This window comes from Electrophorus electricus, chromosome 3 (genome assembly GCF_041902795.1).
Source record: "Electrophorus electricus isolate QZ-2024a chromosome 3, ASM4190279v1, whole genome shotgun sequence".
NCBI classification, from domain to species: domain Eukaryota; kingdom Metazoa; phylum Chordata; class Actinopteri; order Gymnotiformes; family Gymnotidae; genus Electrophorus; species Electrophorus electricus.
The window spans coordinates 25,280,527-25,297,877 of record NC_137499.1 but is presented as its reverse complement, the minus strand read 5'-3'; the positions used below and the strand labels follow the sequence as shown (position 1 = coordinate 25,297,877).

Genomic DNA, 17,351 nt, shown 5'->3' with positions numbered 1-17,351 from the left:
TGTGCTCTACATCCTGCACTCAGTGTTGTGCATGCACTGGTGATTGCTTTGGCCTGTGCTGTAAGACTTCTGATCAGACCATCACTGTTCATACATCTGAAACAAAATCAGCACTGATAAGTGGAACCTAAGATGGAAAGACATCAAACACTGCAATGACTATAATTATTGGGAGCGCAATTAGGCAATGTGTGTTAGATTATAAACATTTTAATAAGACTTATGGAGTGAAATAGGACTGATTCATCTGCTATAATAAATCCATTTAGTTCTTTCGATTTCACTGTGTTTCACCTTGTATAATGAATCAATTTATTTCTTTAGCTTTAACTGTGTTTTGTCTGATGTAATAAAATCCATTTAGTCTTTTAGATTTCACTGAATTTGGAGAATTAATCCATTTAGTCCTTTAGATTTCACTGAGATTTGTCTGGTGTAATGAATCAGTTCAGTCCTTTAGATTTGAGTGGGATTCGTCTGCTGCAATGAATCAGTTCAGTCCTTTAGATTTGAGTGAGATTTGTCTGGTGTAATAAATCAATTCGGTCCATTAGATTTGAGTGCATTTCGTCTGGTGTAATTAATCTATTCAGTCCTTTAGATTTCTCTGCCTTTTGCCTTAATACTGGTCTGTTTTCTCTTGAGCTGCATTTTTAATTTAGTCCTGAATGTGCTGGAGCAGGAGCCTGAGTGGGACTTTGTCTTAATTAGGATTAGGATTAGGATCATACACACACACACACACACAAAGACACACATAAAACATACACGCACAAACAAACAAACCCAGAGCTGTACTTAGACCTATACAAACACACACACACACACACACACACACACACAAATGCACACATGCATACACAAACTCATATAAACAAAATCCACCCAGACACACTTACACCCACAGGCATGCGCGCGTGCGCGCGCACACACACACACACACACACACACACACACACACACACACACACACACACACACAGAGTTCAGGTCATGGATTTGAAGTTTGAAGTTTGTCCCTGGCGAGAGAGCGCTGAACAGCTTGTGTAATGCTGTCACTTGTGTCTCTTGTTTTATATTATTTAATATCATATCATTGGCAATGCTGATTGTGTGTGTGTGTGTGTCTGTGTGTGTGATTTTCATTTCCTGGATGCTGGCCTCAAATGGTTTCTTGATGTTCTTTTCTGATAGATTAGATGTGCTCTACTATTGATTTGTTCAGACTGAGGATTGATGTTTTTTTTAATCAGACAGACTCCTGTAGACACACACTACTACAACAGTTACAAACAGACTCCTGTAGATGACACACTACTACAACAGTTACAAACAGACTCCTGTAAACACACACTACAGCAATTACAGACTTCTGTAGATTACACACTACAGCAGTTACAGACTTCTATAGATTACACACTACAGCAGTTACGGACGTCTGTTAGATGATACTGCAAAAGTTACAGAAAAATAAAGTGAAAAAAAGTTTCATAATTGTATTCACGTCAGTTGCATAAATTCCACCCAGAATGATGATTTTTCTTTATCATGTTTTCTCTAAATATCAGTGGAATGTATGAACTTATGATTTGATGTGGATACAATGATGGAAAATTCTTAATTTTCTTAATTTTTTATTTGATTCTTTTTTTTTCCTTAGACTCTGTATACATGTATCTCAGCTTTTACTATACTGTAGTTATCAGTTTGTTATATGAATGCTGACATCAAACACCTGCGACATTTTGATGACCTGTCCAAGGGACTGAACCTTTTCTTTCTGTATGTAAGTGGCTTGAGGTTTCAAATTTTCCAAACATGCGGACGAAGACCTAATGTTTGTGTCTTGTTAATCGTGTCCTGAGTCGAATAAACTTTACGTCCAAGTGCTTCCCAGCTACCTCGACTTATTATTTCTTCCACGGATCCAGCTCATCAAAAGTACACACTTTAAAGAGAAAGAAAAGTAACCTTTTTTATTTAATTTTTCTAATTGATTGCACTAACCTGAGCCATATGGTGCTATTGATGTAACCAGCCCTGATGCAGCTCCTTTCAAACTCATTCAAAACACCACATACCAAGAATATACACATTTCCAACTAATTTTCTTTTTATTTATACCTGCTATCTTTCTTCCAGATGACACAGAGCTCCACAGCTGTCACAGTCTCTCTTTTGGCAGTTTTCTTTTCAACACTTTTTTGAGACATGATGCTGTAACAGACAGTATTCAGACAGGGCTATATCTCAGAGTGAACAAGAGAGAGAAACAAAGATATGAGACCAGTGTAGCCCGTAGTCTGATTACTTTAAGCATATAGCACTAAACAGGTCTGATCCTCCAGTGTGGGATGTTGTCTGATCTCATTACAGCCTACAACTCTAAACATGTTTGATCCTCCAGTGTGGGATGTAGTCTGATTTCTTTAAAGTTTACAGCTCTAAAGAGGTCTGATCCTCCAGTGTGGGATGCAATCTAATTTCCTTTAGAGCCTACTGCTCTAAACAGGACTGATACTACTGTAGATACACTGCTGATCTCGGAAAATAAGAGAAAAAGAGAGAGAGGCAAACTGACAGACTATGCCTGCAGGCCTGATATTCCTGCAGAGCTGCTGCTGGTCTTGTCTCGGTTGGCCATTTCACTCATTTCACTTATGGACTGATGTGAGCAAGCACATGGCTCAGTGACATCTGTCTTGTTAGAAAAAGAGAACAAGGAGCAAACTATCTCTCTCATGTTGCGCTTTTGTGGCCCTGTGAGAAAGGATGGCACACCCCCTTCCCCCAACCCCTCACGCCTTTTATGTCAGGTGTGAAATTTAGGTTTGATCTTTTTTGATCTTTGTCATGCAAAACCAGGCAATTCAGGGCACTCTTATAGAGCTGCTGGTGCTAAATGAAAGATCAGATGGCTTTAGTGTTTAAAGCCAGCAGCCTTGGACACTCAGTTCTAATGGAGTACTGGTGTCTTAGTCAGCATCAGAGCAAAGCAAAACCATAAAACCAAACTGCTCCTGCTGTCTGCACTTAGACCCTGGAAGAGCTGTAAGTCATCACTTGTTTGTGCAAACACACTGTGGCTCTCATTAGGACTAGCTGCTTTGTCAACAAATATGGATCATTTGTTTTAACTGTCACTAAAATGAAAAGCTGTTTACAGAAAAGCAATGTAAAATTTGGTGCAGTTTGATTACAGCTTTGTGTCGGTGACACAGAGGACAATGGTGTTGTCTGAGCTTCATTTCCATGACAGTGTGGCTGCTTTGCTCTCTGACAGGTGTCACATCCGAGTGATCGACACATTTGGCACAGAGCCAGCATATAACCATGAGGAGTATGCCACTTTACACGGATACAGGACCAACTGGGGTTACTGGAACCTCAACGGACGCCAGTACATGACTATGTTCCGTAAGCAGGACCTTAATTTTCACTCAGTGCTGTAATTTCAAATAAACAAGCAGAACTGAGATAAGTCTGAAGCCACTTTCTCTCTGTGTTTGTGTGTGATGCCACTGTGTGTGTGTGTGTGTGTGTGTGTGTGTGTGTGTGTGTTTTCACACCTAGCCAGGTCACAGCTGCTACTTGGTCATGCCCACTGTGTGTTATGAGTTGAGCAGAACTTGTTTATGTGAGAAATATAGCAGATATTAATAGTCACCTCATCACAATATTACATATGTTAATAGTCACAACTGTTTTCTGTGTTTATATTTCCGTCTGGGTCACACCATAACTGAAGGTGAAAATGCTCACTCTAGAATTCCACTGATTTGAATACTGCATGGAGATTAAAAGGGGATAGACCTCTAGATTTAACATGAAAAAGTGAGCAGTGAGTAGCTGGGAAAGCTGTGACTGATCTGTGCACTGAAATGTGGCAACAAAGGAGTAGATCACAGTTGTGTGAGTGACCATGCTCTGATTGGTTCCCTCACACAGCACACACTCCTGACAACTCCTTCATGGGGTTTGTGGCTGAGGAACTCAACCAGACAGAGAGGATCAGCATTCAAAATGACAAAGTCAACAACATGGCTGTGGTCTATGGTAAAGAGACCAGCATGTGGAAGGTAGGCCTGAACACACATTTATACACGTGCATGCAAACACACACAAATGTATGTGTACATAAATGCACACATAGAAACACGTACATCCACACACGCATATGCCCATGCACACATGCACACATTTATGTTACATCAGGCATCCGTCATGAATGTTATCAGCGTCTTCATTTCTCACGGACGCTCACCGCAGCACAACTGTATGATGGGGTTTACACTGCAGAGAGCCTCAGTGTACTAGTCAAGTCTTGTAAAGCTTCATGGCTCGCGAGAACATAATGAGCTCTTTTTACACTGACTAATGGCGCTCCAGAGAGGCAGGCATCCTCGTGAGTCCCATCTGTTTATGAGCATTATAAATCTGAAGTCTGCAGCCACTGTGGTAATAACTCTCTGATGAATTGTCAAATGCCTTGAACTAGTACATTGTGGAGGGTTTGCCTTGTAATGCAAGAAGGCTTTGGTCCCTGTAGAGTGATTGAAAGAGTCAGAGCTTTCAGGCAGCAGTGGGAGTGAAATGTTCAGAGACAAATCGTGTTGTTCTTTATCATTGGTTTTTGTCCATATTAATAGCCATGCACAGTGTTGCATGGGAACAACAGTACCATGAGAACAGTTGTGGAATGGGAACAGGTGGTGTTAAGAAGAGTGGTATTTGGGATAGCTTGAATTTAGGAAGAATGTGGTGTTTGGGACAATGTAGAGTTAGGAAGAGTGTGGAGATTGGGACAGTATGGCGTTAGGAAGAGTGCAGTGTTTGGAAGAGTGTGGCGTTATGAAGAGTGTGGTATTTGGGACAGCTTGGAGTTAGGAAACGTTTTCTATTAAGGACAACATGGAGTAAGAAAGAGTGTAATGTTTGAGACAATGTGGAGTTTGGAACAGTGTGGCCTTACGAAGAGTGTGGTGTTTGAGACAGTATGGAGTTAGGAAGAGTGTGGTGTATGGGACAAAGTGGAGTTAGGGACGGTATGGTGTTTGGTACAGTGTGTTGTTTGGGACAGCACTGCTTATCAACAGCTAGTGGAGAGAGTAGAACATGAAGATATTGGAGGAAAGAGATAGAGAACAGCATGTAAACATTGCCTAAGGAAGCAGCCTTCTTCTGTTTCTATCAAAAGCTGACAAGCAGCAGACTCCAGTGAAAAAAGTGCCCCAACCATCAGGCATCTGCAGGGAGCCTCTTCTGGTGCCTCTATTTACCGCAACGCTGTTGACCAGCAGCTGGTGTAGCTGCCTCAGGCGTGGAACAGAGGAGCTGCTTCTCTCCAGGCTCCCTGGGTCATGTCCTTGCCCCATGCCCCCCTCATGCACACACCGTCACACACAGTGCAGGTGCTACTTAGCTGCATACTGTGTCATGCTCGGAGGCTAAAAAAGCCCTAAATCTCCTTTTTCCCTTTCACTCTCTTTTCTGCACATTTGCATCTGCTCTCACACTGTCCGCGGCTCCACATGAGTGACTCATTATATAAAAGAAAGCCTGCAGAATATGGCTGTGCATGGAGAATTTCTGCTTCTCCCCTATAGGTACCAAGTGTACCCGCAGGAGATGGAGGCTAGGTTGTAATATTAGGGTGCCGAGTGTACCCGCAGGAGGTGGAGGCTAGGTTGTAATATTAGGGTGCCGAGTGTACCCGCAGGAGGTGGAGGCTAGGTTGTAATATCAGGGTGCCAGAGGCTTTGGCCTTTAATCTCAGAGTCATTTTATTGGGTTTGATCCAAGAACCTCGCAGCATTATTACACGCAAATCCATAATCATGGTGCTGAAAGCAGAAGGCAAGGCCATGAGTTGAGAACACCAGATCACATTACATGGAGAAGTACCACAAGAGGCTAGAAATAAAAATGAAAAAGTAAGCAGTGCTAAGCAATGCAGTTATCACCTGCACGACTTCACAAAGACACAGTATCTACATGCACAGGCACTGCTGAGACAGTTAATAAAGGTGACAGTGGTGAGTTAAAACTTTCCTAGAGCATGAGGAACATTGAAAGGAACCAAGACTCAAAGAGCCCATCCTCTTCTGGTCAATAACAGACACCACAACAGGAACAATGTAAATGATAAGGAGCAAAATAGGTAATACGGACAAGCAATGTAAGTTTGTTCTGGGCTCCTAGAAATCCTAGACTGGATTTGATGATCTTAAGTGTGTCTGAAATCCATCTGATTCAGGAATGAACAGCTGTGCAGTCAACATGGGGCCTTCTAATTGTAGGCTCTAGCAACCACAGTAGGGGAAGTGGTGGGAGGAGCAACAGCAGCTGAGACTGGTTGAGGATCAGCAACATCATGGCACCAGGAGTAGGTGTACCTTAGTAGAAAGAGCGGACAGATTAGGCATAGTGAAGTACTAAAGTGTGTAAAATAGGAGCATATTCTGTGTAAGGGTGGACTCCCACAGGTCTAGCTATGACAGCACAGCTAAGTGGATAGAGCCAGAAGGTAACACAAGCATGAGGGAACATTAGAAGTCCACTGATCCTAGGCAACAAACGTGAGTAACAAAAAGAGGTGAAGTAACAGCATCACAACATCCCAGGTTACCATAACTTTAAATGAGTCTTGACCCTTGACAGGAAGCTTATTTCATAGCTTGGATGTTTTATGTTGAAAAGCTCTGCCCTTGTGGTAGATTTACTTATTCTACATAATTCTTATTCTACATAATTTTATAATATTATAATAAACAACCTGCACCTATTGATCTAAGCAGATGTGGCAGACCATAATGCAACAAGAGTTCACTAACGTACTGAGGGGCAAGTGCTTTGTAGATCATTAGAAGTATTTTATAATAAATCTAAAAAATTTTCACATTTCCACATTGCTCAATAATATTACGCTGATATTTGTCATCTGGTTTGGTATATAACTGAGTGTCATTAGTGTCATTTGGCATATAATTGAGTGTCATCAGTTGTAGCAGTAGAAACTAGAACAGTGTACATGAATAATTTCAACCAGAGGTAGCATAAATAAAGAACAAGGGCCGTAGAACAGATCCTTGTGGGACACCAAAACTAACCTTGGCATATGCTGAAAAGTCACCATTTATATTTACAAATTTTCATGATCAGCTAGGTTGATCAGCTAAGTTCAAAACCAGGAAAAGGCTATTTCCCTAATCTGAATAATATTTTTGAATCTATCAAGTAAAATGTGATCTATCGTATGAAATGCTTCACTGACATGAAGCAATATAAGCAGAGAGAGACAACCTGGGTCGGAAGCCATCAATAGGTCATTACCTACTTTAATCACACTGTCTTGGCACTATCATGAGGCCTAAACTCTGACTGAAAGATTTCATGTATTTGGTTCTGATTCAAGTATGAGCTTAGCTGCTGAGCTACAGCTTTTTTTAGGGTCTTAGAAGTAAAGGGAAGATTTGAAATCAGCCTGTAGTTTTACAACTGACAAGTTGACAAGAGTCAAGTTTGGATTCCTTGGTCACTGGTTTGATAACTGCTAATTTGAATGATATAGGTGCTTAGCCACTGTTCAGAGGAAGCTTATTATATTTTATAGAGGTTTAATTAGTTCAGGTAGTATTTCTTTTAGAAAGTATATGGATAGTAACTCTATTATCAGTTTATTAAGTAGAAAAACGTAATTGAGAGTGCAGTTAAATGCTGACTCTAAGTGTTAAGTCCTTTGGTCATGTTCAGCACTGTTTGAGGGTATCCCAGTCAGAATTGCTGAATTGCAGTAGCTGACATGCTCATGTGTTTGGTGTGGTAGCAAGTCGGGGTGACTATATTGTGACTGATGAATGAAATGAATGAAATGAAATGGTCTGAGATGACGACAAACTGGGGGACAGCTATATTTTCTATGTATTTCTGTTTTGGCAGCATGTGTCCAACAGATGTGTGTTCTTTTATACATTGAGTGAAACTAACTCATTCTAATTTCCAACAATGATAGCGCTTTCTAGCAAAATAACTAGATTAGAAAGGAACTCTGTAAACTCTAAGAAATTCAAAATTATTCAGTGGTAAATACTAGCAAAACACAGTACACTTATTTTTGCTGGCTATATCATTTATGTTAATAAAAGGAATTTCAAGATGTGAAATCATAATCAGATTACTTGTTTACATCTAATGTGTCATTATAAATGAATAACTGCACTATCAACTCCTCAGACAGATGGACTTGCTCTATACTAATTTGGCCTGATCTAAATTTCTGTTAGATAGAGCAAATTAAATTCAGTATCACTGATTCTTTTTCATAAGAATTATTCATCTCAGCTAGCAGTGTGCAAGCAGCATTCTGTTCATCATTTACTGCAATATTACTCTTAGTAATCTCCAACAAGCAAAGGCATATATCAGAGATGTTCATGGGTCACTTTATACAAGGTAGAGTCCATTCTCGAGTCTTTGGGGTGCTAGGCTGCATCTTTATGGTCCATTATGCATCCATGAGTCCGAGTGAGATCCCAAGCTTCTGGATATAAATCTGAGTTGAATCTCAAGTGCCCCTCAGAAAATTTTTGTTTAGTCCAAACTACTAGCTAGGTAGTGTGGTTGCTGTCCATACAAACCTTTCAGTGTCTGTTTTAAGATGTCTTATAAAATTCAACATAGTTTTACCAGTGGCCTTCATTTTAATGCCGCCTGTATTGCATGTAGCACTTTGTCCATGTGACTCAACAGTTTTTGTACCCGAAGGTGATGACTAAAGGCTTGTTATGTGCAGCCATGCTGAACCAGTGTGAATCAGCCATCAGTGTGAGCCACACAAGTAGGAATGAAAATACTGTGCCATCTGAACTGACAGGATGCTTGAGATTAGATAGAAAAGTTTTTATTCAAATGATTCTTGTTTTTTTCCCCACGCAAATGTCAAAATGTCACAGGTCGAGCTGTGAGTCAATTGAGCAAAAGTCCAAATCAAGTCGCAAGTCTTGCAAAATTTGTCAGATGTGAGACTTTATTTTGAGTTGTATCTCTGGCATACATCATCAGATCATGCATGAATGACTAACTTATGCTTGCCTAAGCCCTTAATATTACTAAGTAAGATTTCAAACTAAGGTTTTGCAAATAATATTTTTTAATTGTGTGCAAGCTCTTTTGTGTATCAAACTCAGTTTAATTTTCTTTAGTCTAAGCGCCTACTAAATTAACTGTTTGGAGAGTTTTTGCTTAGCTTCTGTGGGTTTACTCTATGGTGTAAGAGTACAGAAGCAAAAAACATTACATTTTACCTGTTTATAATCCACATGGATAGTCTATTTATCTAGATAATCCATCCATCCCCTTAATAATGTCAACACACTCATATTCTGTCAGCCAAGTACTGTTCTAAGATGTTTCCAGCATACCAGAGCACATTTCTGTACCCGAAAATTACCATCAAATAAAGTGATTCTGAATATGATCAACACATAGGCAGTGTGTGTGTGTGTGTGTGTGTGTGTGTGTGTGTGTGTGTGTGTGTGTGTGTGTGTGTTTGTGTGTGTGTGTGTGTGTGTGTGCGTGCGTGCGAGTGTGCATGTATGTGTGTGCGTGCATGCGTGTGTGCGTGTGTGTGTGTGTGAGGGAGAATGCGTGAGTGAGAGAGAAGCATTCAAAGCTGTAATGCTATTAGGTTCAGTTTGAACTGATTCTCTCTCTCTCTCCAACAGAAAGTCTCAACCATAAAACATTCTGATGGGGTAAATGAGGTGCAGCACTCACTTTATCTTTTCTGTGACGTTTATGCTGTTTTGGCTGCATGTATAATATTCCTCAGGGTCATTATGATTCTTCACAGCATACTGAGCCTCAGTACCACCCACACTATACCTCACAATTACACCATCAAGACCACCACACACCTCACCTCACTTCACAGTTATGCCATCACGACTATGACTTCAGCAACAGCACAATGTAAGAGTTATAAATAATGGTGCGTTTCCCTGTCACAGGCTTCTGAATGTTATGAAATAAAGGGCAATTATTGTAGATATGGGTCCTATTATAACAGAATTACTGTAATACTAAGTGCCATCATCATGTTTAATAATGCAACAAAACATTTACCCCAAAGCAAATATTTCAGAAGTGGGCTCCATACTCACGATCTATAGCTGTGAAACAATCTTGGCCTTGGTCGTTCTAATGAATTTAGAATTCAGTGTGTTTGTTTATATTAGCTGGGTCATGTTAGCTGTTTAATCTCTTTAATCAAAGGGTAATGGCTGTTCACACACAAGGTGAACTTCAGAAACCCGATACACACTGGCACACTGCACAGGAGTGGACATTAATCACCAGAGTCCACGTTAAAAGGTCAATAGCGGATGTTTCATTCCTACGAGTTCCTATTATGGGAGCACTCTCTTCTTTACTTTAGTACGGCGACTGGGAAGACCCATCGTGCTGCAACTCATCACACAACAAATTCACAAACCATACTCATCAAAATGACAACACATGTGTTACATTTTACAAATCATGTTATGTTAAATGGGACTTTTGTCAGCGTTCTTTAAAGGCTATGTTCTGTATGACCAAGCAACATTACACATGCAAGAAAGCGGAGCACGGACAGGTCAATTGTTCACACTGTACCATACAGCCTACCAATGATAAAACCATGGTAATTGCAAATATAACTTTCACTAGCTCGGTTGACACTGGTGTCATGAGAGTCTGTCCATGTGTTGTGAATGGTTTTGCAGAGTTTGTCAAATATATTACACGTCATTTTGATGAATATGATTTGTGTATTTGTAGCACGATGACTAACTTGCATCATAATGGGTCTTCTCAGGCACCTCAGCTGCACTTGAAGACATGAAGATAAAACATGAAGACACAACAATAAAAATGAAATTTTCTCAATACACAAAGGGGAAAAAGATACAAAAACATGACCATCTTTTTCACTTATTTAGTCTATTTCTGAGTCTGATCTCAGTTGTATTTTCCTAAAGAAAGACTTGATGCTGAAAAATTGTTGTTTCCGTTCTTTTGCTAACCAACTCATTATCAATATTGCTCTTTATGCTGGTTTCCTAAAGTTTATAGATAGATTACAGCTGGTACCCAACATCACAAATAAAGTCCTGACCTGAAACAAAACAACACAGCTCACATAATAAAAGCACCCATTAAATTAAATTGGCTGCCTATTACTTTTAGAAATGTTTTTTAAAGATTATCTTACTAGTTTCTAAAGCTTTTCAAAAATTAGTGCCAGATTGCTGTACAGACATGTATAGTATTTAAAGTATCTCAAACTGTACTCTCAGATAATTACAGTGTGTTCCAAGGATTAAACTTGGAGAGTATCTTATGTGATTTATTTTTTATATTTAATATTTTACTAACTTATTTTTATACATATGTTCTTGAGCTTTGTTACTATGATTAATTATTTGGGATGTGTAGGAAGTCAAGGCAGGATGTAAGCGGAGTGGCTATTAGATAACATCCAGTTATCATAATCAAAATACATATCAGTGGTGATATATCAGTAAGGTACACCCATGCAGTGAAATGCAATCCATATTAACAAAAAGCAAAGTGACTAATGAGTCATAAAGCAATACAGAGCAAACAAGAACAGACTCAAACTTCACACACAAACAAAAGACACAAGGCTTTGAAAAATAAACTGGCATACAAAAGGTAGAGGGACACAAACACACACACACACACACACACACACACACACACACACACACACACACACACACTATACACCAAAGCAACCCCACAAGTTATATTAATTAATGACTTTTCAGATAGGAACCTAATCTTACAGGTTATTTCTGGGATTTTATTATAAGGATACATTTTTTTAATTCATTGCTAGTCATCTTGTATGAGAACACTGTGGCTACCATGCAAGTTATCTTGCTTTAACACATCATAAGTTTTCATACTTTTATTAGTTTCATTTGCAACTTAGATATCCAATTCCATACAGAGATTTGTTTTCAATTTTCACACTTGGCAGCTTTGTGCAATAACGTTTCCCACCAAAGGCTTTTGAAGCCTATTACATAAGCCTGTCTTCCTTCCTGCAGGGTAAAGACAAGTTCCTAACCATCTTACACCGTTACATGGACATCCATGGAACAGTCTACTATGAAACCCAACGCCCTCCGGAAGTTCCTGCCTTTGTCAGGAACCACGGCTTGTTGCCCCAGCATGAGTTCCAGCAGCTCCTGCGGAAAGCCAAGGTACTGCTAGCTCACACAGGATTTCAGTTTTGTGCTTCAACACTGATCTAGGCACTGGTATGACAGTGCACTCCTGTAGTTCTCTATACAGAGAACTGATCTAGGGACTGGTCTTACAGTGCACCTCTTATAGCACACCTTATAGCAGTTTATGCCTTCTTGGCTTTTTTTCATTCTGAAATGTGTTCTCAGCTTTTTGTAGGCTTTGGTTTTCCTTACGAAGGCCCTGCCCCTTTGGAGGCCATAGCCAATGGTTGCATTTTCCTGCAGCCCAGGTTTCAACCCCCACGCAGCTCGTTCAACAATGAGTTCTTCAGAGGGAAGCCCACATCCAGAGAGGTGAGGGCTGACTGTAACACTCTCTGTATAATCCAGCAACCAAGGGTGCTAAAATTATCAGACACTTGCAAGGATAAGAATGCAATCTGCTGAGACTGGCAGAACATTCGGATCTGTTTGTTATGCTAAGTGGGAGGGAGGAGTCATGGGAAACAGTGTTCTGGTCAAGGAGAGACAGCGACAGCTTGTGGCAAAGACGCCTACTCTATGTTCCTGAGCAAGGCGGATAATACCAATCTCCATTCCTCTCATTGATCAGGTATCGTCTCAACATCCCTATGCAGAGCAGTACATTGGCAAGCCTCACGTCATCACTGTGGACTACAACAGCTCGGAGGAGGTCGAGGCAGCCATTTGGGAAATCCTGAAAGCCAAGGTGTCCTTGAATTCACTGCCCTCTCAATAATGCGAGTCATACAGTTGGTGGAAATCTCACCTCAGCTCTGCCTCTGCCTACCCCCAGTGAGATGCTGCACACTGCGGTCCATAGGTGGTGACACTGCAAGCCCCTGGGGCTCTGCCACCTGCACGGTTAGCACGGTCTGGCTCCGGCCCACCCAGAACCGAGGCTCACTCTGTCTCCTGCACTCCACACATTTTCCTGCCTGCGGGAGGCCGGTGACATTAATCGCTCACAGAGTGCTCATTCTGTCTCTTCTGCAACCAGCAGGCCTGATCAATCAATCTGTCCCTCTGAGGACTGATGGATGCTGCAGCTCCCAGGTTTATGAGCTCTAGGCACACAAACAGTGGCCTGCTGGGACTGAGCAGAGAATGAGGGGCATGGCAGAAAGAAACAGGCTGAGCTGGCTTCTAACGTGTGAGCAAGTGCTGCCTGGTAAACAGTACATGCTGCAGTACTAATGAGAGAGTCATTACTCTAAATCTGAATATGACTGAAATGATTTGCATCATTATAGCATTTATGGTTTGTTACATTGCTTAACACATGGCTGGGTGTTTTATTCAAAGCATATCCTTAGCTAATTATTCAAATTGTATCCTTCAGTGAGCTGAGATTAACACTTGTGTTACTTGAAGAGCAACAAATTATTCAGTTGCTTTAATGTAATTATGCTGGACCATACAAAACTTGAAATAAAAATACATTTATCATAGCTTTTTAGACATGTCATATTAACCAAAGAATTTGATCAAATACTTATGTACATTTTAATATGGAAACAATACTTCAGCATAAGTTACTGACACGTTCTATATTCTGAAATCCTTTTAAAAGTGCATGATTTTAGTGCAGAAATTCTCATTATATTTCAGGGCCATAGATTGATTGGTAACCGGGTGACTCATGGAAAACAGGCAATACAGTGTAATTCTCTCTGGAGTAATCAGTGCAGCCATAATTGCACATAAAAACTCAATGCTGTTTCACAGAACTGGTCAATATGTTCAGAACAGGCCCAGCATGAAACATGAGAAAGGACACACTGCATCACCGTCAAGGTAATTTTTTACACACGTGTTTTTTTGGGGTTTTTTTGTGAGGAGGGACAAAACCATTCGCTATCTCTCCATGAGATTTGGTTGCAAATGTGCCTGAAACCAGTTGTGGGAATTGGGGCCATGTGGTGGTGTCCATCAGCCACCCTGTGGCCACTGCCACCAGCTGCCAGAAAATCACCCAAGCTGCCACCCTGCTGATTCACCCCTTCAATTCACTGATAAGGCACCTGATACATGTCATTACACTTGTGAAAATAAGAAGCATTTGCAAGAGTCAGTCCCAGAATGCTTTTCTTAGTGGACAGTATTTTACAGCGTGGAAATCATATGAGCTGAAGAAAACATCCAAGTCAGTGCTTACCAGTCAGTATATGCCAGTACAGAGCACTAAAAATATGGACTTGTGGGACTTTGCCCTGGACCCACTTTCTTTTCTTTTAATTTAACGTATAATTACACTCAGTGCTACTTCTCAGCCTAATCCATTGCTGGCCATATCGATTTCAATCAAAGCCTGAACGAGTGCAATTACTGTGAAAGTAATTTAGAGAGATACTTTATATTGGGCTATCAGTCATCATCTGAGGCCAAGCAGTCTGTTTACTGGTGCTCCATTACAGTGAAAAGTGATGATTCACAATTACATCAGAGGTTTTACTTCATTAATGACATCCAAAATTGCCATTTTGTTCGTGATTATGACTGTGTGTGTATGTGTGTGTGTGTGTGTGTGTGTGTGTGTGTGTGTGTGTATGTGTGTGTGTGTGTGTGGTGCATGTGTGTGTACAGGTAGAACCTTTCTTGCCCTATGAGTACACCTGCGAAGGAATGCTAGAGAGAGTCAATGGTTACATCCAGCATCAGGTACACCTATATTCAAACATTATGAAGTCATGCCTATCCAATATAAATATTGATTAGGTTGGCGTTTCTGAGGGAAGTAGTCCTTTAGTTTCTGTCATGCTGTCACGGTGTGCCAGGCACCCAACCCAAGGGACATGCCTGCTGCTACACACACACACGCACACACCCCTATATACTATCCATGAGTTTCAGCTTCTTGATTTCACCATGATGGAAGTGCCCCTCCTCACTGGGTTTGCCCTACACCCCCAGGACTTCTGCCACCTGGACAGGCCCTTTCCCTCAACCAACGAGTCCAGGTTGTGGCTGGGGAATCCACCCAGCCCTTTCATGCCATTGCCAAACTCCACGGTGCTGGCCTGGGCTTCTAATGCCACGTCTGTGCCCTGCTGGCCCCCAGTCAGTGCCCTGCGGCTGTTGCTGGCTCCAAAGGTTTGCTCCTGTGTGAAGGCATGCCAGGATGTGGGCCTCGTCTGTGAGCCTGTGTTCTTCCCTTTCATCAACATCATGGAGACCTTCAGTGGGTGAGCACTTTAAACCACACATGACCCACAATACATCAGAGCACAGTCCACCCATCTATTATATTTTCGCTAGAGTATGTTGAGCTGTTTGCTAATAACCACTAATAAGATTTATTAAACTGCTTTGGACATAATCAAATTGCCAGTCTCTGTTTAGATTTGGATTAAACAATTACAAAAGCTCAGCTCTTGTTGTTTTAGAAAGATAAAGATGCTAGTGTGTGTATGTGTGTGTGTGTGTGTGTGTGTGTGTGTGTGTGTGTAGGTTGGGTGTGCAGTGTCAGGCTCTCGAAGTGGAGATGAAGCATGTGTTCCCCGCTGTGGCTGTGGAAAGGAGTGAGTGCTTCCTGCAAAAGGAGCCGCTCCTTTTCAGCTGTGCCGGGGAGAGTTCCAAGCACCGGCGTGTCTGTCCCTGCAGGGACTACCTCCGCGGTCAGGTGGCACTGTGCAGAGACTGCCTCTGACCTTGCTGTGCATGCCTGTGGATATCCATGGTATACCAAGGCCAGGCCTGAGGCGGGGCAGGAGACAGCCCGCCCAGTGTGAGACTGGGTGCACGAGGATGGACAGGCTAATTAATGGACTGAGGCCGGCTGCATCAGAGGCGCTTTGAAGGCCGTGGACCCAGACCCCCCCCCCCCCTCCCCATTTTGTGGATCTCTGCATTACAGACAGAGGAAGCACGGCAGACCTGAGATCAGATGGCAGCCTATTACTGATCTATACACTACAGACAGAGGAAGCACGGCAGACCTGAGATCAGATGGCAGCCTATTACTGATCTATACACTACAGACAGAGGAAGCACGGCAGACCTGAGATCAGAGGGCAGCCTATCACTGATCTATACACTACAGACAGAGGAAGCACGGCAGACCTGAGATCAGATGGCAGCCTATCACTGATCTATACACTACAGACAGAGGAAGCACGGCAGACCTGAGATCAGATGGCAGCCTATCACTGATCTATACACTACAGACAGGAAGCAAAGCAGACTGGAGATCAGATGGCAGCCTACAAATGCTGGGCTCCAGGAACCTCAGTATGGACCAGCCTCTGGAGGTGAACTGCTATAGAGAGTTTGAAAGTTCTCTAATGCTTTAATGTAGAGGGCAAAAATGGCTATTTTTCACAACTGTTCTTTGACTATTGTTATATCAAAATGTTATGAATGCTTTCATTTTGAAATGAAAATAAATCATCAAACAATAATCAACATTAATGGATGTTTTAGTGGTCTACTGTTACATTGTTCTCTGTTTTAGTCTATCATTAATTAAAGCTGTTTTCTCAACTGTGAAAACCTAATTATAAATGTCATCTCGATTCCAAGCCTGTTTGAGTAAATCAGACATGTCAAAATGTCTCCATAATGATCTTAAGGTTACAAAGTGGCTCATAGAAAAATCAAACATCAAATACCAATAAGTAGCATTGTGTGGAGTCTCTGCAATTAACTTTTGGAGTGTAAATGTAGTCGGTTGACTCTTTTTTCCACTGTGTACACTGTGATACACAGCAGGAGTTGAATATACATGGAAGCATCTTTACAGCTCTGTCATCAACCATTAAGTGTACAGTCAGCATGTGAGTGACAGTCTGAGACAGGAGTGTTTTGTTTTGCCCACGACAATCTGAGACAGGAGTGTTCAGTCTTACCAGTGACAGGTGCTGCTTCTGTTTGACAAAAACACAAATATGCAGCCACACTGAGCCTTCTCCCACCTGGAGTCACACCTTAGAGTCATACCTTAGTGCACACAACAGTTAATATCTGTCAGGATCACATGAAATCCATGCAAATCCAATATAAATAGCAATACTGAGATTTTGATAGAAGGCTACACTCGCAATTATGTTTTATTTTCAGAATAATCTCTTATAA

General features: G+C 41.3%; 1 protein-coding gene across 3 annotated transcripts in view; it reads left to right on the top strand.

Moving 5' to 3' along the window:
* mgat5b (alpha-1,6-mannosylglycoprotein 6-beta-N-acetylglucosaminyltransferase B) overlaps positions 1 to 16,652 on the top strand; it is a 66,502-nt gene extending 49,850 nt beyond the window's left edge. For all 3 annotated transcript variants that reach the window (XM_035528609.2, XM_035528608.2, XM_081710797.1), the window contains 8 exons: positions 3,284 to 3,417; positions 3,949 to 4,079; positions 12,117 to 12,272; positions 12,465 to 12,611; positions 12,871 to 12,987; positions 14,865 to 14,939; positions 15,192 to 15,463; positions 15,729 to 16,652. In XM_035528609.2, coding sequence (XP_035384502.1) covers positions 3,284 to 3,417; positions 3,949 to 4,079; positions 12,117 to 12,272; positions 12,465 to 12,611; positions 12,871 to 12,987; positions 14,865 to 14,939; positions 15,192 to 15,463; positions 15,729 to 15,927 — 1,231 coding nt within the window. In that variant the 3' untranslated portion in view covers positions 15,928 to 16,652. The remainder of the gene's footprint in view (positions 1 to 3,283; positions 3,418 to 3,948; positions 4,080 to 12,116; positions 12,273 to 12,464; positions 12,612 to 12,870; positions 12,988 to 14,864; positions 14,940 to 15,191; positions 15,464 to 15,728) is intronic.
* Positions 16,653 to 17,351: the final 699 nt, after the last annotated feature.